The sequence below is a fragment of the Silurus meridionalis genome, chromosome 18 (genome assembly GCF_014805685.1).
Source record: "Silurus meridionalis isolate SWU-2019-XX chromosome 18, ASM1480568v1, whole genome shotgun sequence".
Lineage (NCBI taxonomy): Eukaryota > Metazoa > Chordata > Actinopteri > Siluriformes > Siluridae > Silurus > Silurus meridionalis.
The window spans coordinates 26,352,799-26,380,561 of NC_060901.1; the positions used below are offsets into that span (position 1 = coordinate 26,352,799).

The 27,763-nt window shown below is 40.3% G+C and overlaps 5 protein-coding genes across 12 annotated transcripts in view; 2 read left to right on the plus strand and 3 right to left on the minus strand.

Moving 5' to 3' along the window:
- Window positions 1-8,059, plus strand: part of itsn2a (intersectin 2a) — a 29,935-nt gene extending 21,876 nt beyond the window's left edge. For 5 of the 6 annotated variants that reach the window (XM_046873588.1, XM_046873585.1, XM_046873589.1 and 2 more), the window contains 21 exons: window positions 23-153; window positions 241-395; window positions 476-548; window positions 628-809; window positions 1,188-1,243; window positions 1,328-1,494; window positions 1,579-1,612; window positions 1,689-1,810; window positions 1,897-1,993; window positions 2,136-2,327; window positions 4,030-4,151; window positions 4,577-4,683; window positions 4,809-4,992; window positions 5,072-5,170; window positions 5,257-5,424; window positions 5,577-5,786; window positions 6,113-6,234; window positions 6,401-6,483; window positions 6,761-6,844; window positions 7,618-7,791; window positions 7,876-8,059. In XM_046873588.1, the coding sequence (XP_046729544.1) occupies window positions 23-153; window positions 241-395; window positions 476-548; window positions 628-809; window positions 1,188-1,243; window positions 1,328-1,494; window positions 1,579-1,612; window positions 1,689-1,810; window positions 1,897-1,993; window positions 2,136-2,327; window positions 4,030-4,151; window positions 4,577-4,683; window positions 4,809-4,992; window positions 5,072-5,170; window positions 5,257-5,424; window positions 5,577-5,786; window positions 6,113-6,234; window positions 6,401-6,483; window positions 6,761-6,844; window positions 7,618-7,791; window positions 7,876-8,033 (2,720 nt within the window). In that variant the 3' untranslated portion in view covers window positions 8,034-8,059. Of the gene's footprint in view, window positions 1-22; window positions 154-240; window positions 396-475; window positions 549-627; window positions 810-1,187; window positions 1,244-1,327; window positions 1,495-1,578; window positions 1,613-1,688; window positions 1,811-1,896; window positions 1,994-2,135; window positions 2,328-4,029; window positions 4,152-4,576; window positions 4,684-4,808; window positions 4,993-5,071; window positions 5,171-5,256; window positions 5,425-5,576; window positions 5,787-6,112; window positions 6,235-6,400; window positions 6,484-6,760; window positions 6,845-7,617 lie in introns of all 6 variants that reach the window. The other variant, XM_046873590.1, reaches the window with a different exon arrangement.
- Window positions 8,060-8,195: 136 nt separating this feature from the next.
- Window positions 8,196-11,357, minus strand: fam228a (family with sequence similarity 228 member A). Of its 2 annotated transcripts, none has more exons than XM_046873777.1 (8): window positions 11,178-11,357; window positions 9,761-9,843; window positions 9,549-9,686; window positions 9,389-9,466; window positions 9,120-9,302; window positions 8,955-9,042; window positions 8,693-8,774; window positions 8,196-8,614 (listed from the first exon to the last, which is right to left on the minus strand). In XM_046873777.1, the coding sequence occupies exons 2-8, from the start codon at window positions 9,839-9,841 to the stop codon at window positions 8,446-8,448; spliced, it is 819 nt and encodes a 272-aa protein (XP_046729733.1). In that variant the 5' UTR covers window positions 9,842-9,843; window positions 11,178-11,357; the 3' UTR covers window positions 8,196-8,445. The 2 variants fall into 2 exon arrangements, with proteins under 2 accessions (XP_046729733.1, XP_046729734.1); XM_046873778.1 differs by having other exon boundaries at window positions 8,693-8,759; window positions 11,178-11,353.
- Window positions 11,358-11,929: 572 nt separating this feature from the next.
- Window positions 11,930-15,431, minus strand: LOC124401382 (tripartite motif-containing protein 16-like). 2 transcript variants are annotated; one of them, XM_046873673.1, is made up of 7 exons: window positions 15,153-15,431; window positions 14,095-14,726; window positions 13,814-13,909; window positions 13,423-13,656; window positions 13,142-13,301; window positions 12,997-13,056; window positions 11,930-12,818 (listed from the first exon to the last, which is right to left on the minus strand). In XM_046873673.1, the coding sequence occupies exons 2-7, from the start codon at window positions 14,713-14,715 to the stop codon at window positions 12,241-12,243; spliced, it is 1,749 nt and encodes a 582-aa protein (XP_046729629.1). In that variant the 5' UTR covers window positions 14,716-14,726; window positions 15,153-15,431; the 3' UTR covers window positions 11,930-12,240. The 2 variants fall into 2 exon arrangements, with proteins under 2 accessions (XP_046729629.1, XP_046729628.1); XM_046873672.1 differs by having other exon boundaries at window positions 14,095-14,809.
- A 3,371-nt stretch (window positions 15,432-18,802) lies between these two features.
- Window positions 18,803-22,007, minus strand: LOC124401686 (E3 ubiquitin-protein ligase TRIM47-like). Its single transcript, XM_046874117.1, has 5 exons — window positions 21,669-22,007; window positions 20,907-21,464; window positions 19,637-19,732; window positions 19,322-19,540; window positions 18,803-18,944 (listed from the first exon to the last, which is right to left on the minus strand). The coding sequence occupies exons 1-4, from the start codon at window positions 22,005-22,007 to the stop codon at window positions 19,382-19,384; spliced, it is 1,152 nt and encodes a 383-aa protein (XP_046730073.1). The 3' UTR covers window positions 18,803-18,944; window positions 19,322-19,381.
- A 2,887-nt stretch (window positions 22,008-24,894) lies between these two features.
- LOC124401688 (tripartite motif-containing protein 16-like protein) lies at window positions 24,895-27,318 on the plus strand. The gene is made up of 5 exons (XM_046874119.1): window positions 24,895-25,005; window positions 25,184-25,417; window positions 25,959-26,127; window positions 26,345-26,404; window positions 26,789-27,318. The coding sequence occupies exons 1-5, from the start codon at window positions 24,895-24,897 to the stop codon at window positions 27,316-27,318; spliced, it is 1,104 nt and encodes a 367-aa protein (XP_046730075.1).
- The last annotated feature ends 445 nt before the right edge of the window (window positions 27,319-27,763 follow it).

Sequence of the window (27,763 nt, forward strand, 5' to 3'; positions counted from 1 at the left end):
AACTTGGTCACTGGTTTGACAGGTACAAGTGTACAACCGAGTGGTTTCGATGTTCAGGGCAAAAAGGCAACGCTGAGCACCTACAGGGCGCTTTATCCATTCACCGCTCGCAACTCTGATGAACTCTCGCTGGAAGCAGATGGTCTAATTGAGGTACACAATGACAGTTACACAAACAGACCAAGGCTTAATACACATCCTTAAAAGTAACATTAAAACACACAATCCCCTTTCCTTCAGGTGGAAGAGTCCACGGTGAGGGAGCCTGGCTGGCTATATGGCACTTTCAGAGGCAGTAGCGGCTGGTTTCCTGAGAGTTATGCTGAGAAAATGCATAATAGCGATGATACTGATTCGACAGCACAGAACACAGCTCCCTCTATTGACTGCTCTGGGTACAACTCCAAATTATTCTTGGTTTTAAATTCGTTTACTTGTTTCTTTCAAATATTTGTGCAATATCTGGTTCCTCTAGGATCCCTCGAGTGGATATAGAAGGTCCGACACCCACACACACTCCTGCAGAGACACACACGCACAATGCACAGGTGGGCATATGTGAAAAAAGTGGTAGACTTTAAACAACACATCACAATCGAGTAATTCTAACTGTGTGTGTGTGTGTAGGCTGTAGCTCTGTCTGCGTGGACAGCTACCAGCGACACACAGCTCGGCTTCTTAAAGGATGACATCATCACAGTTCTGGAGCAGCAGGAGAGCTGGTGGTACGGGGAACTTGGGGAGAACCGAGGCTGGTTCCCCAAAACCTATGTATTAATGATGACCAATACAAACAGCACACACACCGAGTAAGAACCCTCTTTTTATGTTCCAGAGATTTTCTTTGTGTTCTGTATCAGATTTTCCTTTGAAGAGCGCTTTTGGAGCAGTATTATTATGCTAAGTAATTCATATTGCAAAAAAAAAAGATGTCATAAAAATAGTCTTGATCCAGAAATAGTCTGCAGAGTAGTCTGGGATTCTTTGCTTAAAAACTCCGCCATCATGGTTTAACGTCTCACAGAATGTGTCCCAAATTCCAACTGGGTGACAGAAGTCTTGGAGTCAAAGCTTTGGATCCAGAATTAGGTTTTTACCAGTTTGAGGAAACCAAAGAACCTGGAGAACCGAAAATGGAGACACCAGATTTCACAACCTCTGCAAAATCTTTTTTGCTTGTTTTCCAGGCCTTTGTATTCCACTGTTGATGATCTAGACCTGTCCGACTCGGCCCTCCCTGAAGGTGAGCTGTGTTTTCTTCATATGAACCTTCAGTATTTAAAAAAAAAAGGTATGGTGTATTTATGTGTGGTTCCCATTTTTCCAGAATACGTGGCTCTTTACACGTACGAGAGTCCCGAATCGGGTGATCTGACATTCCGAGCCGAAGACGTCGTCCTGGTGATGGAAAAAGAGGGAGAGTGGTGGAAAGGCTGCATCGGAGACCAGACAGGACTCTTCCCTTCCAATTACGTCAAACCCAAAGACTCTGACGTAGGCAAATTTTGTTTAGAATGATTTGAATTCCTACAACTCCTGTGCGTAGGTTTAACACATGTCGCCGTGTTCTTTTTTCAGTCTTCCAAAGCTGGTGTATCGAATAAAAAACCAGGTGAGTCGAGGACAAACATGCTCTCTGATGGAAGATGCTCCGGTTCTGTCTTTAACATCCTTTTTTGTCTTTCCAGAGGTTGCACAGGTAACGGCAGCCTGTACTGCCATGACGGCAGAACAGCTGAACGTTACTCCGGGGCAGCTCATTCTTGTTCTCAATAAGAACTCGTGTGGCTGGTGGTTGGGAGAGCTTCAGGTCTGTGGGTCACCGTCAAATGTTTGGAACACAGCTTAATGGTGACACCAATCTAATGGGTGGCCTTCATTGTGTGTGTGTTATAGGCTCGGGGTAAGAAGCGTCAAAAGGGCTGGTTTCACTCCTCAAACGTCAGACTGCTGGAGCCCAACAGTGGTAAAAGCACTCCTGCACCCCAACCACGTAGGTCACACACACACACACACACACACACACACACACACCATCTAGATTGGAATTGAGGCAGGGATACACACCGATCACAACGAAGCAGTGTATTCGAGGCATCTTTCATGATCGAACGCCACGTCCTTTTGTTCCTCAGTGTGTCAAGTCATCGCCATGTACGACTACAAAGCAGCCAACGGGGATGAGATGACATTCCAGAAAGGTCAGCTGATCAACGTCCTCAACAAGGACGACTCTGATTGGTGGAAAGGAGAAATCAACGGAGTCACCGGACTCTTCCCGACCAATTATGTTAAGATGACTACTGAATCTGACCCCAGCCAGCAATGTAAGTCCTGCAGACGCCCTTATCCAGAGCCACTTACAGTTGTCTCATTCATACACCTGAGCAGTTGAGGGTTAAGGGCCTTGCTCAAGGGCCCAGCAGTGGCAGCTTAGTGGGGTCGTGTCTCTTGGTACACTATATGGAAAAAAGTTTGTCGACACCTGAACGTACTCCACTCCTCAGGGCAGATGTTCCAGTAGATTTTATAGAGATTTGTTCTCATTTGGCTATGAAGGCGTTAGTAAAGTCAGGTATTGATGTAGGTAAAGTGAGGAGGTCTGGGATTCAATCTCAATGGTCTTCAAAAGGGTTGGAGATCTATAGCAGGAGATCTTCCAACCCATGTCATGCTGGAAGAGGTTTGGGTCTCCTAGTTCGAATGTCTACGAATCCCAGCGTTTCAGGTTTTTTTTTTTTTTTTCTTTCTCGCAGCACTGATACTATGTTATCCATCCCTCTCTTCATCACTCTTTGACACTCATCCACTCCTCTGTTCCTTCCCTTTTCCTTGTCGCTCGCCTCATCTCTGCTTTATTTCAGGAACTCTAGCCACGGCCCCTCTTCCTTCTCCTCCTCCTCCTCCTCCTCCTCTTCCTCTTCCAATCAGAGAGCAGCACACAAGACTCTGCCACCTTCCTGCTCTTTTTGGATGAGGCTACGCCCTCATTTTGAAATTTTCCTTGTTTTTTTTTTTTTTTTATTCTCTCCTGTTGTTACGCATTAAGAAAACTTAAACTTTATTTGAAGAAATAGCTCGAGATGCCGTTTTGAGTAGTTCTTTTCTACACTCCTTAACAATTATTATAAAAAATAAAAGAGAGAGAGAAAGATAGATTGAGAGACGGAGAATGTATGTATGTATGCTTGTATATACGTGTGTGTTCCTGCTATTACCAGCATACGCTGCTTTCTCAATAAGCCTTTTACATCATACGAGTGTTAGTTGGCTTCTTCCTGTTAAAATGTAGCACACACACACACACCTGACTATGTCACCAGCAGCATGCTAACCAATAGCGCCCGAACCGTCCCTATGCAACTTGCTAACAGCCCTTACGCTCCAGCGCCACGGCCTTTCGCTCTCTGTGTGCTCTAACAGAAGCTCTGCTCCAAGCTTTGCTGCTCTTTTATATCGAGAACGCGAAATAAAGACGTTTTTTTTTTCCCCCAACCCTAAAACCCAGAGTGCTTTTGCGCGCTTGCGTGTGCATGCACATGTACAGTTTTGGAGGTCCAGGCTTTGCCATCACTTTCCCTTCCTTCCTACTTCCCGTTAGTTGGACTTTAGTACCTGAATTATTTCTCAGGTATGACCGCGATCATTTGTTTTGATTGGTTGTTTCGTTTTGTTTTTTATATATTTTAGAATAATCATAGATTCTGGGATTATTATCAAGAGATAACTTATAGATAATAATAGATAAATTATGAAACAAATCAATAAAGACAATTTTATTATGCCTCTACTGTTTGTTTATTCTTTTATACTTTAAGTCTATTTTCCATTCATTTATTACTCAACTTCATATGAAATAATATAAAAAAATCTTTATTAATACTAAATAACATCGTTCTATCGGCCGTCTCTGTTTCACCTACAGTGCGTCTACTGTCTTACTGTGTGTGTTCATCTGTAAGTGTGTGCATGCATACATGTCTACATGCTCGTCTCTGTGTGTGTCTGCATGCTTGTCTGTGTGTGTAGGGTGTGCGGACCTTTTGAGCTTAGACTCCATGAGTTGTGAGGAGAGGAAAAGGCAGGGCTACATCCATGAACTCATCGAGACGGAGCAGACGTACGTACAGGACCTGGAGCTGGTGCTTGAGGTGAACAAACAAACACACACACACACACAATATACGCAATGAGACCAAAGGCAGCCATGTTGGTTTTGAAGCTGAGGTTCATGTAGCAAACCATATGTGCATTTATAAGTTCCTCTCTCCTGGGAAGACATTTCACCAGATTTTGTGGAGATTTCTGCTCATTCAGCGGAGGTCTGGGGTGGCGTTCCCATCCATCGTGATGTTTCTCAATAGGGTTGGAGCTCTATAGCAGGAGATCGTCCAACGGATGTAAGAGCTGGTTTTGTGCACGGGGGCATCGTCATGCTGGTTTGGGTCTTGAAGATCAAGTGAAAGAAAAATGTCATGCTAGAGTTTGAAGAACCAATAAATACACCACTGGACTCTCAAATCTTGGCTGATCAACCACACTTGGAGATACCGTGTGACTTATTTTGTGTGTGTAGGTGTTCTACAAACCCATGGCCGAGTCGGGCCGCTTGACCGAGGTGGAGATGGGTGTGATCTTTGTGAACTGGAGAGAGCTGATCATGTGTAACACCAAACTGCTCAAGTGAGTGATTCAGTGGTTTACAGCACCACCTTTCTTCAATCAGGAGAACAGCAAAAAGAATGCCATTGAAATAAACAACTTGTTCAACTAGATTAATGTTGTATATGGTCAATATACTTTTTCAGAGCTCTGCGTGTGCGCAAGAAGACAGCAGGCGAGCGCATGCCCGTGCAGGTGATCGGAGACATCCTGTCCTCTGAGCTTTCGCACATGCAGGCCTACATCCGCTTCTGCAGCTGCCAGCTAAACGCAGCCGCTTTGCTGCAGCAGAAGACAGATGCCTCGGCCGATTTCAAGCTCTTCCTTAAAGTTGGTGCAAGATACACCATTTGCTATACCTCATATCGCAGACGTTCAAGACAAATTGATCTTTGTGTCTTTTTTGCAGAAAATTGCAACTAATTACCGGTGTAAAGGAATGCCGCTGTCCAGCTTCCTGCTCAAGCCCATGCAGAGGATCACGCGCTATCCGTTAATCATCAGAAATGTAAGACCTTGAACTCGAAACGAGAATACGAACGCGCAATGGTTTATACCGCAGCGTAAAAAGAATTTGTCCCTGTATGGTTGTAGATTTTGGAAAACACTCCAGTGGGACACGTGGACCAGGTGAACCTCCGGGAGGCGCTGGAGAGGGCGGAGCTTCTTTGCTCACAGGTTAACGAGGGCGTGAGGGAGAAGGAAAACTCTGACCGCCTTGAGTGGCTGCAGAACCGCGTGCAGTGCGAGGGGGTCATCGAGGTGGGCTGTTTCAACACTATTTAAAAACTGATGAACAATCTAATGAAGATATGACAATATTCTAGAACGTTCTGTGTGAACCAATTGTACATATACTATATTTTTGTATATTTCTATATTCTATTATACACCACAATGTTCATTTCGTCCAGCATTTGGTCTTTAACTCCTTGACGAACTGCCTTGGTCCTCGCAAGCTGCTGCACAGTGGGCGCGTGTGGAAGGCGAAGAGCAACAAGGAGCTGTGGGCCTTCCTGTTCAGCGACTTCCTGCTCTTCACCTACACGTCCAAGCAGTTCTCCTCCAACACGGACCGGCTGTTCAGCCCCAAGTCCACCACCGTCTACAAGATGTACAAAACGGTAACCAGGTCATGGAGCAAGAACTTGGGGGTACATGAATATTTCTGCAAGCTGGGTGGATGATAGAACTCTCTCTCTCTCTCTGTTTTCTGTCTCCCTCACTTACCTTCTCGCTCTCTCTTTCCATCCTCTCTCCTTTGCTTTCCTCCTCTCTTTGCCTTTTTCCTGTGCCCCCTTCCTCTTTCTCTCCCTTGCTTTCTACCCCCTCTTGCTTCCCCTCTCTCGTTTCCTTCTTTTCTCTATCTCTTGTTCTTGTCTGTCTCTGTCTCACTCACTGTCTTTCCCCTCTCTCTCTTTCTCACTTCATTTTTATCCTCCCTCATTAGCCTGTGTTTTTGAACGAAGTCCTGGTTAAAATGCCGTCTGACCCCTCGAGCGAAGATCCCATCCTGCACATCTCGCACATCGACCGCGTGTACACACTGAGAGCTGACAGCATCAACGAGAGGTACATGCCCACACACACACACACACACACACACACACACACACACACACACACACACACACAGAATTAACATGACATTAAACGCTCCATTGTGTATTAAAATCAATAGTAGTAGAATTGTGAATTAGCATGTTTTTGTGTGTGTGTGTGTGTTTTTTTTTCTCAGAACCACATGGGTCCAGCGAATCAAGGCAGCATCAGAGCACTTCATAGAGACGGAGAAGTTGAAAAGAGAGAAAGCTTACCAAGGTTGGAGAAGGACAGGGAACGCTTGAACCCAAATCTAATGTACATGATTTAGTTAGCGCCAAAATCCAATTTGTTAGGAATTCCTGTTGTTATGTAGAATCCATGTTGAAATTATGAGCCTCACTACAGGTTGCATCTCCAAAATTGGACACCAATCAGGTCTTTCATTAGCCAGACTTTTATTCTTAAATATTCAATATTCATGTATTTCGTCAAATTGATGATTACGTGTTAATATTAGTGAAATATCGTGTGAGTGTGTGTGTGTGTTTCACAGCTCGCTCGCAAAAAACAAGTGGTATTGGACGTTTGTTAGTGACAGTTCAGGAGGCTGTGGAGCTGAAACCTTGCAAACCCAATGGTGAGAGAACACATACACACACACACACACACACACACACACACATACACACTCACACACACACACAAAGTTTTAATACTCTTTTCACTTGAAATTTAATTTCTTTTAGATCTACACTGTTGCCAAAAGTATTGGGACACCTGATAGCATGGGTCCGACTGCAAAATAGGTTGAGCGAAGTGAATGTCAACGTTGAAGAATTAAAAAAATGACCAGTAGGTGGCAGAGTAAGATGTAGTAGAGCTCTTTGGCACTGCAGTTAGAGGTTAATAGGCTTATTTATTTATTCAGAGTACAATTTGTGATTAAAGTAGGTTAATGGTCATTTATACAAGCAAAAGAAATTCCTTTCAAGCATTATTTTTAGGTATTTAGATATATACAGTATTTAAGTTTAATTCAAGGAAGTCCCCAATTTACGATGGAGATGCGTTCTGATAACCCCATCATAACATCATAAATAGTCGAGACATACTGTAACAAATTACAGTAGATAATTTAGTAAAACGGCGCAAATACGTAACCGTACTGTATAAACTATGCAGTGTGTATGCATGTGGCAGCGGGTGTGTTATGTTTGGACTTGAAATGTACAATTTTCTCATCGTAAGATCGTACCATCGTACCTCGGGGGACCATCTGTACTTGTCTTTTGATGTTTTTTTTTAACCTAACACACGTCGGACAATAAAAAAAAATCTAAATATGTGTACCAACGAAACTGAAGTTAACTGTGTGTGTGTGTGTGTGTGTGTGTGTGTGTGTGGTTGTAGGTAAGAGTAACCCTTACTGTGAGCTGTCTATGGGAGCACAATGTTACACCTCACGGCCTCAGAACGACACCGTGAACCCTAAGTGGAACTTCAGCTGTCAATTCTTCATCAAGGACCTGTACCAGGACGTCCTGTGCATCACCGTGTTCGAGCGCGATCAGTTCTCTCCTGACGGCAAGTGCACCTTACGACCAAGAAAACGTTGATTCTGTTATTTTTGTTCTGATAAACCCTGAGCGTATACCTGTGCGTTTGCAGACTTCCTGGGTCGCACCGAGGTTCCCGTTGCGACCATAAAGAAAGATCAGGACGGCAAAGGTCCCTTGACTCGGCGTCTGCTGCTCCACGAGGTCCCCACCGGAGAGGTCCGAGTCCGCCTCGACCTGCAGCTTTATGAACAGACGCCTTTTGTCTGACCTTCGTGGAATGGATCCTTTTTTTTTTTTATTTCTAATTTTTAAAAAAGCCAAATTTATTACTAGAGGAAAAGGACAACAGGCCGAAGTGTATTCAAATCAACTTTATCTTCGACAGGAGAGAAATGCATGGCAAAGTAGAAACCTCACACAGAGAGTGAGGTTTGCTTTGCGATTTGTTTTATCAATGAAGACTGCAGCCGAATAAACTAATTATTGTAAAAAAAAAAAAAAATTGTAAGTGATTTACTTTCCACCGTCTGAACAAATGTTAACCATTTATTCCGAAGCGATGGGATTCGATCTGCGCAATATGTCTACTACTGATATTAATAATAACAATACTAATAACAACTTGTAGCCTTTTTTCTATTAACTTTCATTACTAGCCATAAAACAGAAAGAATGCACCTCAACCTGAAAGAAAAAAAAACGTTCCCATGTCAGTGCTGGATGAGGTCGAGGATGCGCCGTCATCCCATGACTTTGCCGAACATCTGCGAGATAGATCAATCGAGGACCAGCATTCAGGCCGGAAGCACCGCCCATCTGAGACGGTCATGCAAATGAGGCTTTGGTTCCTGGATAGCAGAAAACCATTAGGTTATTTTTCTTTATTTGTTTATTGCACTGTTTCTCGTCTTGCTTTATTTCCGTACCTGCTGCTTCTCTTGTTCCTGCTCTGTTCTTCTTCTGACGTCACCCAAGGAGAGCTATCCGTGCTTCCTGTGAAGTCAAATGCTATTTTACGTTTAGAGAAACGAAATCTCCGAAAAAGTTCCGATTGATTTCAAAGATTTCCTAATATCTTTACATTGTGCAGGTGCAAGTGCTCTGATTGGTTACATTCAGGGCAGCTACTCTGATATGATTGGCTGAGACGGCATTTCAATAATAGGCGCAAAAAAGCTTGGTTGAAACCTGTCAAGCAGTGAAGAACCGCTTTCTTCTCCCTCGTTCTTGAACGTGAGTGGAGAAACAGTGGATCCTCCAAGGGAGCGGTGTTGACCTGAAATCATTCGATTAAATTATAATAAGAATCATTGTTTAGGGCGGAATAAGGGCTCTGAAATCTCCTAACTGCACCTTGGCGCTGTAGACGATGTCGCCCGAGTGCCTCTTCTTCGAGCCTTCGTGACGTCGGCGTATAAAGTGGCGTTCGATGCTGCGCTGCACTGGCCACCACACACGATCTGTCCAGCGCTTGTGCAGGAGCTCATGCTTTCTCACATGCTGCATGTCTCTGTGCTTGAGGAAACCTTCCAGATCCTGCAAAACATAACCATCGTTTGAAGATGTGCTCCATTTGCAAGGACGTGCCAAGACATAGGTTAAACTTAACGACACACACCCACCTTAACAAATCCATTCTCGTTGTCCAGAAGAGGTTTCGTGATGGCATCTGCTTCCTGCTTTTCCACAAGGAGTTTGTCCTGTAACAGAGTTGCGTGTCGTTGTGTTATTTATTTAGGAATGAAAATGAGAAACACTTTACAGTGGTGGTGTGGGTAATACCTGTTGTTGTTTTACTGAGCAGGAAGGGACAGTGTGCACCTTCTTAATGCCTGGGTCTTTAATGACCTTGGTGGATTTCTGACTCACACTTCTAACACATGGAGACTCCACTACTTCTTTCCCAACATCTCTGGAAGTCTGCTCGAAAATAGTCACATTAAAGCATACTTATTTTTTTTTACCACTGTGGTGATAGAAAAAAAGGGTCTCACCGTTTCATGCAGCAGACATGGTGGGACAGGTTTGTGGAGGGTTATCAGACCGTTGTGATGTTTTCTGCTTTTAACCAGCATTACTAATAAAAAAAAAAAAAAAAAAAAAAATAAAAAAAAGTGTGATCACTGTGACTTCAACTTGTTGGAACTATCAGCAAAAATCTATGATAGTTTTTCCAGGTTGCACCCATTCCTGGAGAGGCTGAGAAGGTCTGCTGTCATTACGAGAGCGGCCTCTAGGGGCGAATCACTGACACCACGTTTGTTTGTACACGCGAAACTGTGCGCTGCACAGAGAGTGCTATATAACTAATAAATTAGTTACGTTTGTTTAGTCTCCACCTCACACTTTGAGTAAAAATTTGTATTATTATAAAACATACGCAACAATGCCAGGGTTATAAAAAAGAACCTACACACACCTTACTGGAAATATGATTTGTTTTGCACATGCCTGAAAACGCTAAAGAATCCATCACGCTAGCCGCTAACTTCCTGGAAATCTGTAGATTCTTTAGCATTTTATGTCCAGCTTTAAGAATTTCTCTTAAATAGAGAAAATTCTTCAGATATCGAGGGAGTGAATGAATTATTGAAGGACAGAAGGAATGAAGACAAAGTATGCTGAATTAAGTAGAACAGTTGAGTAGATCATATCTTTGGGACATTAAATATACCGTCACACCCCTAATATATATATATAATTGACAAAAATTTGTGGTCTACATCTGAGCATAAGATACTTCTTAAACATACAATTCCACATTTGGTCCCCATTTGCTATTCTAATAAGTTCCACTCTTCTGGGAAGATGTCCCACTAGATTCTGTGGAGATTTTGTGCAGATTTGTGGAGATTCATTCAGACACAAGGGTGTTCAAAAATGTCAGGTATTGATGTAGGTGAGAAGGTGAGGAGGCCATGAGTCATGTTCAAGTTCATCCCAAAGGTGTTCAATAGGGTTGGAGATCTTCCAACCCATGGAAAGCATATCTTTATAGAACTGGCTTTGTGAAGAGGGGTTTATATCTATCTCTCGATTGATATAGATATAAAAATATTTAATGCATGTGATAGAATAAAAGATATATTTTGTGAATATGGGTTTGTATGTATTAATATTGACCTGAACTTCTTTTTTTTTTATTACTGACTAACAGAAAAACTTTATGTCCTCAGCAATGCCTCCTTAAATAAATTTCTATTGACTATTTTATAATGAAACACATTGTTTTTTTTATTTTATTCATCCATTTACAATGTGAAAGAAAATATCCAATGATACGTCCCTTTACCTCAGACACTTTTTCATCTCGTGTACCTTTCTGAATCACACACACACACACACACACACACACACACACACAGAGACAAAGAAGAAGGAAAAAAGACAACAAAAAAAACGTATTCTCACTTCAGATAACCGTGTGTTTTTTTATCCACTTCAGGAGTTTGGTGACAAAATGGCGGCGTGCAAGTACCTCAGAACGAGGTCTCAGGTGGCAGGCTGCGTTGCCATGGTGACGCGTTTGCGACGCGCGCACGCACTTACGGGTTGTTTTACTGATAGTGGGTGGATGAATAGATAAATAAACATGATAAAACACGATAATGATAAAAAAAAAAAAAAAAACGATTATTTTATTTTGATTACAAATTGTATTACAGTCATTATTGTAGTGGTATTAGGGACACTATGGGATAAAAAAAAAAAAAAAAACTGGAAGGGGCGGGGCAGGGAATTTCCGAGTTTTAAATTCAAAATATTCGAGTTTAAAACTCGTAATTTTCATGAAAAAAATGCAAAATTTCCTAGTTTAAAATTTTTAAGATTACATGAAAAAACTCATAACATTTGTACATTTGTGAGTTTTTTTTCCAATAAAGTTAAATAAAAACATTTTGAAGTTTAAAACTCGTAATTTTCAAATTTGTGAGTTTTTTGAAAACACTGAAAATATTCAAATAAAATAATACAAAAGAAAATTAATTGATGAAGTTAATAAAACTCATGAATCAGGCAATAAGCCTGAGCTGTTGTTATAGTTGTTGAGTTTATTTATTACTATGACGTGGAATGTATAATGTATAAAAATCACTACAATGGACAGTGTGTATATATATATATATATATATATATATATATATATATATATATATATACACAATTAAAAAGCATGGTTAAATGAAATGAAGCTCTCTAATTCTACACACGTTTACTGTTGTACTCCTAGTAAGAACAATTCGGTGTTATTACTTTTTTGCAATGTATATTTACATTTATATTATTTATCAGATGCCCTGATCCAGAGTGATTTACATTTATTTCATTTATACCAATGAGCAGTTCATGGGTTAATGATATAGATATATATATATATATATAAATAAATGTAAATATGAAGACAATTTATGAATGAAATGTTAGAAATATGCACATGTTGATTGACTTTGATCCAACTGATCAACCATTGTTATCAGTAATAGGGATTACAATTATTCAACCTCATAGTTGATCTCACGCCAACCCGAAACCCAGCGTACAGAGGCTGAGAGAACTTGGTGCGAACACGGTAAATAAGTTTCATTGTATTATAGTGTAGATCAATGCTGTAGAAGGCCAGAGTTCCTGCACTTTTATTTACATACACTCCTACTTTGGAAGGTGATGGAACTTGGAGCTCAGATTTATTGTTCTTGTGACAGAAATAGCAAGCAGAAGAAGAACACACCAGACTCCAGGACAGATTGTTGAATCCAAAGCCACATTCTGGGCCATTTCCTTTCCGGCATATGTCGTTGTACGAGACTGATATTTCTAAATATCCGTTATTGAGCCGCTCCACCTCCCAGTAACAGCAATCATTAAGACTTTCCTTAGACAACACCTGCCAGAAGTAGTCAAATCTTTTTTTAAATCTCTCTGAAGAATAATCGGAACATGAATATCCATAGTATGGTTTTTCCGGGTCACCGCCTGTGACAGCTCTGTTATACTCTGACAGACTGAGGGAAGGATGAGCCGTTTCAGGATCCAGAGTCAGATGAAATAAATCTAAACACAAACAAGCACAAATGTGTTTGGTACAACCAACCATCTTCATATATATATATATATATATATATATATATATATATATATATATATATATATATATATATATATACACACACACACATGTTTTTGTGTGTGTGTGTGTGTGTGTGTGTGTGTGTGTGTGTGTTAGACATACAGTTCATAAACTCTTGTCTGGTCCTTGGCTCTGAGGATAAAATCAGCCGAACTGCTGCAACTGTAAACATACAGATACAAATTATTAAAATACTTTTTACTACTTAAACACTTGTTTCTGATGCAGATACTGATGCTGCTCTTACCATGTGGATTGATTTTGTAAAATTCACTATGGCACAATTCTAGAACTTGCTTTTTCAGATGCTTCAGAGAATGATCTACTCTGTTAAATGAGAAATTTTGATTGATCGATATGCAGCGCATCTCTTCACATCCTAAAGGTTCACCGAGAGCCTGGAAGCACTAGAAAAAGAAAACCAAAGCAGACTGAACGTGTCAGAACATCTACCATTCCCTTAATGAGGGGTGTTTTAGAGAGTGTGTGAGGAACAGCTGGTTCTGTAGATCAGACAGTGTGTGTTACCTGGAGGAAATGGATGTGATCATGTGTCTGTGAAAGCTGCTCCAGCTCAGTGACTCTCCTCTGAAAATCAGCAATCTCCTGCTCCAGTTGCTTTTTGAGCTGTTCAGCTCGACTCAGTTCAGTCTCCTCCTGAGCTCTGATCATCTTTGTCATCTTCGAGCGCTTTTCCTCCATGTAGCTGATCATCTCAGTAAAGATCCTCTCACTGTCCTCCACTGCTGTCTGTGCTCTGAGCTGTTAGGACACACACACACACACACACACACACACACACACACACACACACACACACACACACATCTATCATTCCCTCTGTCACTGGGACTCTAAATGACTCCATGTTGTCCATGTTGTGTTTCTAGGAGCAGCTCCGTCTCTGCTCACTGCTCACCTTTATAGTGTTCATAGCCTGTTTCAGCTCCTGCACCTTCTTCTGCTTCTCCTGGATTCTCTGGTTTGATTTCATCTTCACATCTATTACATCATACTGACATTAAACAAAACACATTCATCTACAAACTATGAGGTGTGTGACAGAATATTAATGGTATTCGAAGTGTTCAGGTTTACTCATGTTTTGAGTTGTTTACGTGGTAATTCAAGTTGTTATGAATCTAACGCAGTTAAAATTTGTTTCATGCATCTGCTACAACGACAAAACGCATTTCTCACCTGTTTCTTCGATCGCTCCACACCGGCTGAGACAACGTCGTGGCCTTGGTGTCCGTCTACAGTGCACATATAACAGATGCAGCTTTTGTCAGTATGACAGTAGATATCGATCAGTTTGTCATGTTTGGAACAGATGTTCCCTTTTAGCTGTGTTACGGCTTCAACGAGCTTGTGCTTTTTCAATGCCGGAACTTCATAATGAGGCTTCAGATGAGTTTCACAAGAGGAGGCCAGACACATCAGACAGGACTTTGTGGCTTTGCGTTTCTTCCCGATGCAAAAATCACACTCCACATCTCCAGGTCCGGCGTAACAGGGAGCAGAAGAATCAGTTTGGACAGTCTTCTTCTTCAGTTTCTCCACCACTTCAGCCAGCATGTTGTTTCTGTGTAGAACAGGCCTTGCAGTGAAAGTGTCTCTGCACTGAGGACAGCTGTAGACACCCTTCTGATCCTCCTGATCCCAGCAGCCATTAATACACACCTTACAGAAACTGTGACCACACGAGACAGTCACCGGATCCTTCAGGACATCCAGACACACTGGGCAGATGAAGTGGTCCACTGAAAGCTGGTCTTCTGAAAGCTGGTCTTCTGAAATAGCAGCCTCTGCCATTTTCATGCACTCGGACACTTGGAGCAACAGAGAAAAAGAAACACTTCAGAGAGAGACAGAGGAAAGAAAGTTCCTCTTACTCTACATTCAGTAGGAGTGGCTGAAGAAACAGAGAAGGGTGGGATTAGAAATGAAAGCAACGATCATGGTCTGAACTACATTTCATAATAGCAGCGTAATATCACAATGTACAAGTTTGTGTGAGTTTTCTCACTTCTGCTTTCACTCTTTACAAATACAAAGAAACTAGTAGTCTTTATTCCAAACATGAACCCTGTGAGAATGTATTTTATATGCGCTTGCAGGTGCCCTGAGAATGAACTCATTGCACCAAGATTTGTGTTGCTAAAATGTTACTCCACAGCTTGATAAGGCAGTAGTTGAAGGTCACCGAACATGTTCCTGTTTTTCTACGTGTATATTCTGTTCCTCCTTATACATACCTATGTCTTAGCTGGCTTTAAAATAACAATGTTGATTAATGCTGAGCCTGGGTACAGCACGAAAAGCATATAGGAGAGGATTATGTTCTGTTTTCTTTACAACGAACATCTGTGTTCACTACCTGTGTTTTACTGCCTAGTCAGATGCTCATCTCGCGAGAAGGGACGATGACTCCCTCCCATTGCGCAATAACCCCGCCTCCGTGGCACCTTTGTTGCAAAGCTGTGTGTAAAAAAACTTTGTTCTGATACATTTTTTTTTTAACAGTGATCTTGAATAAACCAGACGTGATTTGATTCGTGTGGGTTGTTCTTTCATTGTTCCGAGGCCTCTACAGTGTGGTAAAGAGAGAGCATAAGGACCTGAGAGGAAAATCTTCCTAACAAACCCAGTCTCAGTAGTGGGATGGGCACCAAATAAGTTTGTTCATACCAAATTTGACCTTGAAAAGGTGCAAATCCATAAACCTTTTCTTACTACCATGGCCACACAGATCATACTGAATTACGAATTTGTAAAAAATCCTGTTGGAATCTCATCGAGTCATGATTTGGACGGTTCTGTTAGAAATCTGCCCATTTTTATTCCTTGCCTTTCTGCTTCCTCTGTTTTTCCCACTAGATGTCGCCATTGTGTCCCTGTGTCCCTCATTAGTTGCCCTTTGTTTCCACCTGAATTCAATTACCTCCTACGTGTTTTAGGTTCTCTATGTCTCAGGTTCTTTGCTTGGTTGGTAATGTTATGCAGTCGTAATATAGAGCCAACAACCTTTGCAACCACTGCAGCTTAAAACCAAACACAGACAGAATGAAATGTATTTGACTTTTAAAAAAAATCTCTTTGCCTAATCACCACACAAATATAAAGACCAATACGGAATATGAATTGTACACTTTAATATGCAACACTGAAAATTAATCCTGAGTCATACTGCTCTCCCTTCATAGCTCAACCATGTTCTATTGTTAAACGGGAAGACAGTAAACTCAAGGTCAAGTTACTTAAGGGTCTCCTTCACCTCTTAAAGGAAAGTCGTGAGTTAACAAAAAATGGCATATTTGGTGGTTGTTCTTTACTTCTAAGGGTTAATTTTATGAAATCCACACATAATGTGAGTCATAGTAGTAATTCTGGTTTCTTCTGCCTACTAAAATGCCAAGCAAACTAAGCCTTGTTCAGTGATGGTCTCATTTAAAGGACATTCAGAGACTGGGTGTGGTTTTTGATAGAAAGCAGAGTGAGAGTGTCATAGCGATTTTCAAAAATTTATTAAAATGTAAAGGAAATAAAACTCTTCATTTCATTCTTCCTGAGTTGACATTCTTGCATTAAGACCAAGAAGGTGGATAGATCTTTCAATGGTGGTTGGATGTTCAGGGGCCCATCGGTAGCAGCTTAATGTGGCTTGGATTTGAACTCATGCTTCCACCAGGCTTTGATCATAGGAACCACTACAAATTAAAGGATGATTTAAATGAAAGACACTAATGTCAGGATTTGCATCTGTTCTGCTCCTTCCTTTTTTCTATCAGTGTCTTTCCTTTGCTTTTCCACCAGATGTCGCCAGTGCATCCCTACTCCCAAGTTTTAGTGCTTCCATCTGTTTCTCATTAGCCTCTGTGTATTTAAGTTGTTTCTCTATATTTACTTTCTGCTTTGTTAGTTCTGCTCTTAGTTTTTCTTTTTGCCTGGTTCTGTAGTAGTCTGGCTATTTCTTAGGTCTTTTGTACTTGTAAAGTTTGCTGCTTTGATTTGTGACTAGAAAATTAGTTTTTGCCCTATGAGTTGTTTTCAGTCATTTTGTGTTTGTTTTTTTACTTTCATTTCTATTTATTTAATTTCTTCATATTCTATTTTTAATACATGTTCGACAGTCATAAGCATTTCACTACATGTTGTGCTCTGTATGAATGTTTGTGACGAATATAATTGATGTTTGAATGATAACTTCCTGCGTTTTCTATTTTTCTTCCCAAAGTAATTAATTTTTTTAAGTGGAAGGAATATTAATTAAGTCATTATGCATGTATTTTTAGGATTTCAAGAGTCATAAAAAATCTGAAGATATTCAGGTTTTCAGCATATTACATTTTAAATGGTTTGTTGGAGTTAAAAAAAAAATCAATAACAAAACATTACAAGGTTAAAAATAACAAAGTTGCATTCATCTGAGAATTGTAAGCATTATTTTCAGAGCAAACAGTCAGCTGGAGTCTAATAGATCATGGAATCACCAAACACCTAAATCCTATTGAACTGCTTTGGGATGAACTGGATTGTATCACGTATCCAGTCCCGGTCATTCCTCCCACTTGCCACCAGAAGGCAACATGACTTCAAAGACTATCCTTGGACTACAGTTCCCAGAAGCCCCTGTCTGGGAATCAACTTCAACTGTTCCCAGCAGGAGGACCATAAATGGGACACTGTTTTAAACACACATGGTTGTGTATTGATGTTGTAATGTATCTTATATTCTTTCCATGCCAGCCTTCTGTTTCATGTATTGTTTTGCCACGTTTGGATGGATGCCATCGTATTTAATTACATTGTCAAAAAATGTATGTATTCTATTTAAGTGTGTGTAATTATCATGGTCACAACATAAATCCATTGTTTCTTTTTTTGTTTAAATATTTAATATCACATTTTCACTGTTAACTGAAACATCAATGTCATTGACGTATTCATGTTAATTCCTGATTTCACTTACACTATAGCAGCTATAATCAGCTTGAGATACGTCTTTTTTTGTGGTAAAGAAGAATAAAAATGCAGTTATCCCAGATTATTTCCACTTTATATGTGTAAAGCTGATTTGAGACAGCCATTGTAAAAAGTGCTATACAAATCAAATTAAACTAAATACATATTTTTATATTTAGCTTTCCAAAGAATCATGTTTAGATTTCAAAGCTGTTGTCAAACCACTAACAGATATAATGATTATCCAGTACAACAGATAAATAAGCAACAATTTGGCCACCTGCATACATCATTTCAGTTCACACAATCTCACAAATGTAGAGCCATACCACCAGTCAATCCCGAACACAGGATAAAGAGGCTGAGTGAATGTGGTTTGGACTCTGTGGAGGAGCTTCATGCTATTTGAGACACTGTAGAAGGATTGTGATCCACATACACTCCTATTTTGGAGGACGTTGGAACGCCGAGATCAGTCTGAATGTTGTTGTGCCAGAAAGAGAGAGAAGAAGAAGAACACAACAGACTCCAGGACTTATCGTTGTGCCCAAAAGCACAATCATTACCTTCTCCTTTCCTGCTGATGTCTTTATATGAGACTGAAATTTCCACCACACCGTTCCACTCCACCTCCCAGTAATGGCGTCCACACACACTCACCTCACACAGTACCTGAATGCAGTATTCAAATCTCTCTGGATGATCAGAGTACAACTGCTCAGATTCACTTTCTGTCACCTCTTTGTTGTTCTCAGACAGACGGAGGTGTTTATGTGCTGTGTTGGGATCCAGAGTGGGATAAAAAAAATCTTAAACAAAAAAAAGGGAAATGGATGTGTAGAACAACAGATATGTGCAAATGTACAATAAATATAAATCATTTTTGTTTTTTTGGAAATATTAGTGACTCCATCACTAATTAACATTTTAATGAATTCCCTCTCGCAGAATTCTTCGACTATCTTCTTCAGATCTGAAAGAGTATTCGTCAGTCCTTCAAATGAGCGATGTTGACGGACAGTGATGCCGGATCTGTCCAAATCTGGTCTTTCAGACATTGAAGACTGGCCTCCAGAAGGCAAAGCCTAGAGAAAGCAAATGAAACTAATGGTCAACAACACGAGTAAACAAAGTACCCAGTCTGAATAAGGGCATCTTCCAAATGCAATAAATGTAAATCCATGATTGTCACAAAGCTATGACGTTTATCAGTCATTTTCAGTTTCCTGTCTTGTCTTACTGTCTAGGATTCAAGAATCTTAATTCTACCTAAGCACCTATTTGTGCCTAGATCTCTCCATTTCCAATTAACATTTACACTCTTATGTTCCTCCAGAGATGGCGCTATTAAGAACAATGTCAGACATTTGTGGCATCCGGTCTAAAATTCCAGATTCCTCAAGATGTTCAGATTCATTCTTCTACTAAAACTACTCACTGCCAAAGAAACATCCACACTTACCTGAAGGAAATGGATGCAATCATCTGTGTCTAAAAGCTGTTCCAGCTCAGTGACTCTCCTCTAAAGATCGGCAATCTCCTGCTCCAGTTGTTCTAGGAAATGTTCAGCCCTCTCCTGATCTCTGATCATCTCTATCATCTCCGAGCGCTTTTTCGCTAAGAAGCTGGTCAACTCAGTAAATGTCCTTTTAACCTCATCTACTGCTGTCTGTGCACTTTGCTGTTAGAACACATTCACACACATATGATGTTAACATCCTCCATCATTCCCTTTCTCGCTGGGACTCTAAGTGACTCCATGTTGTCTATGTCTCACCTTTATAGTATCCACAGCCTGTTTCAGCTCTTGCACCTTCTTCTGCTTCTCCTGGATTCTCTGCTGAGATTCCGTCTGCACCTCCTTTAACTGACTCTAAAAACCAAATGATAAAATTTAGCTTCTTATGTAGGATTTCCTTTTGCTATGAAGAGCTGTGATTGTTCTTACCTTTGCCATGTTTACCTTATCACCCCAGAAGTCATAGACATCCTTTATAACTGCCACATTTTGTTGGGTTTCTAACTAAATGTAATGGCAAGTTGCAGGATAAAGAGTTTAGCCCACTTCAATGATTTACTACAATCGTGATACTTGGCAAAGTCTCCACTATTTCCGAAACAAAATTTCTAGGGCATGGTTCCTTAGTGATTAGCCTGTATGCTTTACACATGTTGCTTGAGTGTTTAAATTTCCCCATGCTTTGAGGGTTTTCTCTAGGTCCTCTGATGTTCTGCCCCAATCAAAGTCATGGTATTGTTTGATTGTGACCTGTTCAGGTTTTGTACCAAATCCAGGGTGTCTACAACATTTTACAGTAGGATAAGTGATATGGAAAGTGAATGAATGGATGGACAGAAAACAGTGGGGGTTTATTGTGTCATCATCCCCCCTCATGTGTCACCATTCCCTCCAAGTTTCACACCACGAGTTGGCTAGCTCAAAGTCTCTATTTGTATTTTTATTGTTTTTTTTCCTCTTACTGGATTTTTGAAACCTGTGTTTTTATATTGCAGGCTTTTGCCTAAATACACCGTTTGTATTTTATTTGCTGTTGTTGTGACCTTTCTTTGGACTTTTGCTCTTGCTGGACTTTAGTTACCGGTGTTTTGGCTCAAAGATTCATCTCAAGTTCATGTAACAACCATCCTCCTTCCTGACTGACACCCTGACTTTTATCTCCCTCCTCTTGGGGAAAGCCCTTAAGTGGGCTATGGCTTTCTGGGAGGCCTAGGGTCCCTGTTTTTTAGCTACCCGGTCTTTCTGAGGGAGTTCAACAGCAACAAAACACTTTCCTAGCTTGTGAGTCCCGTTGAGGGCGTCCCCCAGCTCCAGAGCTCTGCAGGGGGTGTCGCCCATTCTTTGAGCCCTGCTGTTGGCGTCACCTAGTGTCTGAGTCCCACTGGGGGTGTTGTCCAGTCTCTGAGACATGCCCCTTTAAGGTCGACCAGCCTTCCGGCTTTGCCGAAAATGCCGCCCAAATAATCTTTTACCAAGTCTGACTGTGTAAATAGAAATAAGAAAAATTAATAATTTAATGATTTTTCACCTGTTTCTCAGCTCTTTCTGCTCCAACAGTGATTGTTTCATGACCTTTGTGATTATCCACCGCACACAAATAGCAGATGCAGGTTTGATCAGTCCTGCAGTAGATCTCAATTAGTTTGCCATGTTCAGAGCAGATCTTCTCTTGTAGTTTTGCTGAGGCTTTAACTATTGTGTGTTTTTTCAAGCCAGAAACTTCAAGATGAGGTTTGAGGTGAATTTCACAAAAAGAAGCCACACAGATAAGACAGGATTTGACGGCTTTGTGTTTTCTCCCGGTGCAGAAATCACACTCCACATCTCCAGGTCCGGCGTAACAGTGATCAGGAGAAGCATCTTGGACTACAGTCTTCTCCTTCAGTTTCTCCACCACTTCAGCCAACATGTCGTTTCTGTATAAAACAGGCCTTGGAGTGAAAGTGTCTCTGCACTGAGGACAGCTGTAGATGCTCTTCTGATCCTCCTGATCCCCGCAGCCATTAATACACACCTTACAGAAACTGTGTCCACAGGGGATAGCTACTGGATCCTTCAGGAGATCCAGACATACTGGACAGCTGAACTGGACACCGCACACAAATAGCAGATGCAGGTTTGATCAGTCCTGCAGTGGATCTCAATTGGTTTGCCATGTTCAGAGCAGATCTTCTCTTGTAGTTTTGCTGAGGCTTCAACTATTGTGTGTTTTTTTCAAGCCAGGAACTTCAAGATGAGGTTTGAGGTGAATTTCACAAAAAGAAGCCACACAGATAAGACAGGATTTGACGGCTTTGTGTTTTCTCCCGGTGCAGAAATCACACTCCACATCTCCAGGTCCGGCGTAACAGTGATCAGGAGAAGCATCTTGGACTTCAGTCTTCTCCTTCAGTTTCTCCACCACTTCAGCCAACATGTCGTTTCTGTATAAAACAGGCCTTGGAGTGAGAGCGTTTCTGCACTGAGGACAGCTGTAGATGCTCTTATGATCCTCCTGATCCAAGCAGCCATTAATACAGAAACTGTGTCCACAGGGGATAGCTACTGGATCCTTCAGGAGATCCAGACATACTGGACAGCTGAACTGGTCCAATGAGAGCTGATCTACTGATACACTGGCCTCAGCCATTTTCACATTCACTCACACACTCGGAGAGAAAGCGCAGAACTCTGAATCTAGTTTTTGTTTCACTGAATGAACTCTATTTATAGTGACGGAGAGATTGGGCTGTGTTTTGAGCAGAAAGGTGTGGCTGCATAAAAGCGAAGGATGTGTAGGAATGTAACACCAACACGAATACAGTAATATAATGTTATATGTGAAGATTGAAGAGGCTTTCATTGTCACATTACATACATTACAGTACAGTAAAATTTATCTTTGCATATTTTATTGGAAATCTGGGGAGCAGAACACAGAGTCAGTCATGATAACGTGCCCCTGGAGCAGGGGGGCTTAAATCTCCAACCCCAGAGCTTTAACCACTGAATTATGACTTCCCCAAGTAGACGCTTGCAAGTTTTATAAGATACGGGATCTCAAAAGCTGCATAATATTTTAGAATATAATAAAACATTTTGACACAAATAAAGTGGCTATATGTGATTAGCATTTCGTGAAATTTTTTTATTCAACTTTGTGGTGTTACTATAAAAGATTTTATTAGGACTACTTGCTGAAGGCCATTGCGGATTATGGCTAATCTGGTGGGGGGTTACAGCAAGATGTGCAGAAAGATCAACTCCTGTTTAAAGAACCTTCAAATGTATTGTGTCTGTACTGTATATGTATTCGAAATATATATAGAACAACCAGAATTTGACCTCAAATACTGATAACCCAACAGACCTGTTGTGGTTGTGTTATGAGAATTTGAATAAAATTGCTTGAAAAAATGACCAATGATAAGCCTCTCATTTGGCTTCATTCTCACTAGACTTAGAGGCTATTAACATACTAGAAGATCTCTAGGGAAGATAGAGATCTCTTTTGGCATAGTTTCAGTCGGAGTAACAAAGAAAACTTGCTGTACCTGTATTAGTGATGCGTGGTAGATCTACAGAAGGGAGTAAGATGGACCCATGTGATTCCGCTGCTGTGAGCACCTTGGAAGAGAAGAACGCATTCATGGTTCGGTTGAATTACTATCAACAATGTCAGATTAGAGGCAGTGTGTAATGTTAAAAAAAAGAATGAGAATCTCACCATCATTGTTCTCAAATACCTACAGTTTTCAAAATGGTGTCTGAAAGGAATTACCATAACGATCATCATGAAGCATTAGGAAATGCACAAATGGTAAAGGTTGCATTGGACATAAGCAAAGTTATACTTACCTCACCTTGAATGTATTCAGCATTGGATTGTGGGGATCACATACATCAGCTTACATTTGCAAGCATTTCCCATTAGAGCAAGTGTTTGCTGAGTCAAACAAATGATATGAATTAATGGTAAGCAAATTGAGACTAATGATGGACTGTCTACATTTTAACCCCATCACTGTGGGCACATGTGCTATTGACAACATGGGTGTCTTGTTAGTATGCAAAGGAATGATAGAGCTGTAGTGTAGGGAAACTGGGGTGGCCATGTTTGAAGGCAATATTAGCTGTGGGAAATTGGAGTCCTGGTTAGATACCTATTTAGTAATGTTGCACACGATGCACTTTATGTGGCGAGGACAACTTACTTTAGTGCTTATCTCTGTGTTCTGTTATGTAGCTCTATGGTTTTTTAATGTTGTTTTACTGCGTTAGCAATATATGGTTGAAATGACAAAAGCTTATTGACTCTCTAATGTGAAATCAAAACTCAAATGACGGTGACGTGAAAGGCTTGAGTGATTAATAGAAACGAATCAAAATTGTCATAAAGCAACCTTGATGTCTGATTAGTGCAGACTATTGAACCTTTGGGAAATTTTATCAGTTGCATTTTTTTTAAAAGTACTTAAATGTTATTGCTCTGTAGATTTCATAGGATGGGATTTTTATAAGTGACGACTGGAACTATAGGATTCTTTGTGCTTCAAGTTCAGTTAGCAGATGAAGCCTTTGCTATAACTATTGGGATTGAACATCCTGACTGTGATAAAGTTGTGAATTAAAAGTGAGGCAAACAGTAACATACGTGCTTTTAAATTCCTCCATTGCACAAATTCCATAGGAGCATGAGGTGAAATCATCTTCAAAAACAGGTTCATCTCTGAGCTGTCTTGCTCTGTCACAAAAAAGTGTTGGTTCAAAATTCACTAACCGGTCTGACCTGAATACTATGAAATAAAGGTGCCCTATAAGAAATGTAAAAGGAATGCAACAAAGTGAAAACATTTTTTTTATTAAAAAACAGACAAATCCAAAAGTGAAATCCAAAATAGGGTCAAAAACATGGAAAGTTCAGTCAATTTACCAACAGACAATATTTGAACAAATGAGATTAAAGCCAGGGACAGAAACAGTCTGGCAACAAAATATTAAGTATTATGATTTGGCAGTATTCAATATAAAATCATGTGAAAATGAAAGTACACCCTCTTTAAATTCTATACTTTTATGTATCAGGAAATTATACAAATCATCAAAAGAGCCTAAAAAGGGGTAAATACTGTACATTAATTAGATGAATAACACTATTTATCACACTGTTATTATTATTTATTCTACAAACAAATAAAGCCAAAATGGAAAATTCTGCTTCCAAAAGGATTTAAGAGAAATAGCAGGCAAACGATGTTAATTAAATGCCCTTCATGAATTCATTGAAAAAAAGATCACACACAATGGCTGAAAAAGGACAGAAATAAAGTGTTGCAATGACCCTGTCAGAGTCCAAACCTCAATCCGACTGAAATGCCATGGCAGGACCTTTAGAGAGCTGTGCATAAACAAATGTCTGCAAACCTCAATGAACTGAAGCAACGGTGTAATAGTGAATATTTAGCTAAAATTCCTTCACTAAGATGTGTGAAACTGATAAAATCATACAGAACACAATTTCTTCAAATTGTGGGTCGATGGAAACAGATGGGTATGAAATGTTTGCCTATCATACAACTTACAAATGGAAAATCCAGGAGAAGCAAAAGAAGGTACAGGAGCTGAAACAGGCTGTGAACATTATAAAGGTGAGCAGTGAGCAGAGATTCTGCTAGAAACATACACAACGTGGACAATAATACATTTAAAGTCCCACTGACAGAGGCAATGAAACATATGACCTCTGAATTGTGTGTGTGTGTGTGTGTGTGTGTGTGTGTGTGTGTGTGTGTGTGTGTGTGTGTGTGTCTGTGTGTGTCCTAACAGCTCAGTGCACAGACAGCAGTAGAGGACAATGAGATAATCTTTACTGAGATGATCAGCGCCATGGAGAAAAAGCGCTCAGAGGTGACAGAGATGATCAGAGCTCAGGAGGAGGCTGAACTGAGTCATGTTCAACAACTCATGGAGCAACTGGAGCAGGAGCTCATTTATCTTCAGATGAAAGTCATTGAGTTGGAGCAGCTTTCAGACACAAATGACCACATTCATTTCCTCCAGGTAACACACCCTTTACTTTTTTTGAATAGTCCTGAATAGGCTAAGACATGTGCCTCAACCGTCTCGGTCGTCACATCTCACAGAACCAGAAGCTCTCATGCACAGACCTGACAGAACTTTCAGTAACCTCACCTTAAACAATGCTACTACATGGGCCCTGGAGTCTGCCAGTCTGCTGTGAGTTGGGCATGCCAAGCTGGAAATGTACTCAGAATGCCCACACAAATCCAGTGTGGCTTAGCCTATCCAGGGCTCACAGAAGTTTTAACAATTTGGACCACAAATTATTACCAAAACATAAAATAATTTACATAAAAAAACAATAAAAACAACAATTTTCACAACTAAATTCTCTCCTAACAGAGTTTTTGGGAAAGTTCTGATGAGAAACGTGTTTTTGCCGATTTTACAAAATTAGGAATCTTGTCCAAAAAATGAAACTGATAAAGTAATTCTTCTGTTAAATATCGACATTGAAATGATGGGATTTAGTTAACACATGCAGTTGATTTTTATTGTAAATGTATTTGGCTTTCTGTAGGTTTTAGAATCTGGACGACAGTCTCCCACAGATATCAGACCAGACTTTTCCACTTCCAGCATCGCTGTCCATCATCTTTTATTTGATGGAGTGAGGAATTCTCTCTCGGATCTGAAGAAGAGAGTCGAGGAATTCTGTGAGGAGGAATTCAACACAATCCGTGCACAAGGTAAGAGGAGCTGTTCCTGCTGGAAAAAACACAATGATGGACGTCTTTACTCGCTCTGTAAAGTGTTCTTATTTTTAGCAATGTTCCTGTTTTCTTTTCTGCAGCCACTTTATACACCTGACCTTAAAACTGACTATCACTTTCAACTGATTCCATTTTCTTTTCATCATTTGCACAATGTGACTTTTTTACTTTATTTTCATTTTTCTCTCCACAGCTGCAGCAGTTCCCATCATTTCACCAGCAGAACCACAGAGCAGAGAAGATTTTCTGAAATGTAAATACAAATACTTTTTTTTACTCAGATATAAAAAATTTAAAATAAATACTACAGAATAATTTCCAATCACTAAACATTGGTTTTTCTAATGCGCCATTTTCCATTTGATGTCCTGATGATTTACATAATTTAAAACACCACCATTACTTTGTCCATGATGATTAGAGTACTAAAAACGTGAAAATTATTCATTTATGATACATTTAGAACAGATAAAAATGTGCGATTAAGTTGTGATTAATCACGAGTTACTTCATGACAATCATGCGATTAATCGCATATAAATATTTGAATCGATTGACAGCACAAATAAATACATATTTAACTGCCCCTTCATTTATTCAGCCTGTACAATGTTTTTTCTTTTCAATTTTATTTTAGATTTTTGTCGTCTGACTCTCGATCCCAACACGGCACATCGTTCCCTCCGTCTGTGTGAAAAGAATAAAATGGTGACTCGCAGTGTAATCGAACAGCAGTGCAATGATCATCCAGAGAGATTTGACTCCTGCCTTCAGGTGTTGAGTAAGGAGAGCCTGTGTGGACGCTGTTACTGGGAGATGGAATGGAGCAACGTAGTGGAAATTTCGATCTCATATAAAGACATCAGCAGGAAAGGGGAGGGTGTGGCGTGTTGGTTTGGACACAACAATCGTTCCTGGAGTCTGCAGTGTTCTTATCCTTCTCTCACTTTCTATCACAACAAGATGAAGACTGATCTCGGAGTTCCATCATCATCCAGAATAGGAGTGTATGTGGATCACAGTGCAGGAACTCTGTCCTTCTACAGCGTCTCTGACACCATGAAGCTCCTCCACAGAGTCCAAACCACATTCACTCAGCCTCTATATGCTGGGTGTAGACTTTATAGTTTGTTTGGTTCTGTTGTGAGGTTGTGTGAGCTAAAATAACTTGGCTAGTTCTTAATAAGATATTGCTACATAAGTACAATGGATCTGAATGCTGATTTAAACAAAAGGCTTTCAGTTTTTTTATATATATATAAATGTTTTAAGATCATTCCAAAATTGTTTCACAAAAATTCTTACACTAGAGCGAAACTCAAGCGCTATCGCCTATAAATGTAGAAGATTAAGATGAAGCAGTTGAGATTTAGTTCCAGGACACAGCAGCAGGATTCAACTCATTGACGGACACGATGAACCGAGCCTCTGCAACGGTTTACACTTTGGGCTGTTTTTAGGATGATACCATGCTACAGCTGACGCTAGTATCAATCGTATGATTTTATTACTTATTCTTTGTAAAAACTAATCTTCGAGAACACAAGGGTTGTTTGCCTCTTAGACATTATCATTCATTTCACGTCTTTAAGGAGGAAATGATTCCTTATAG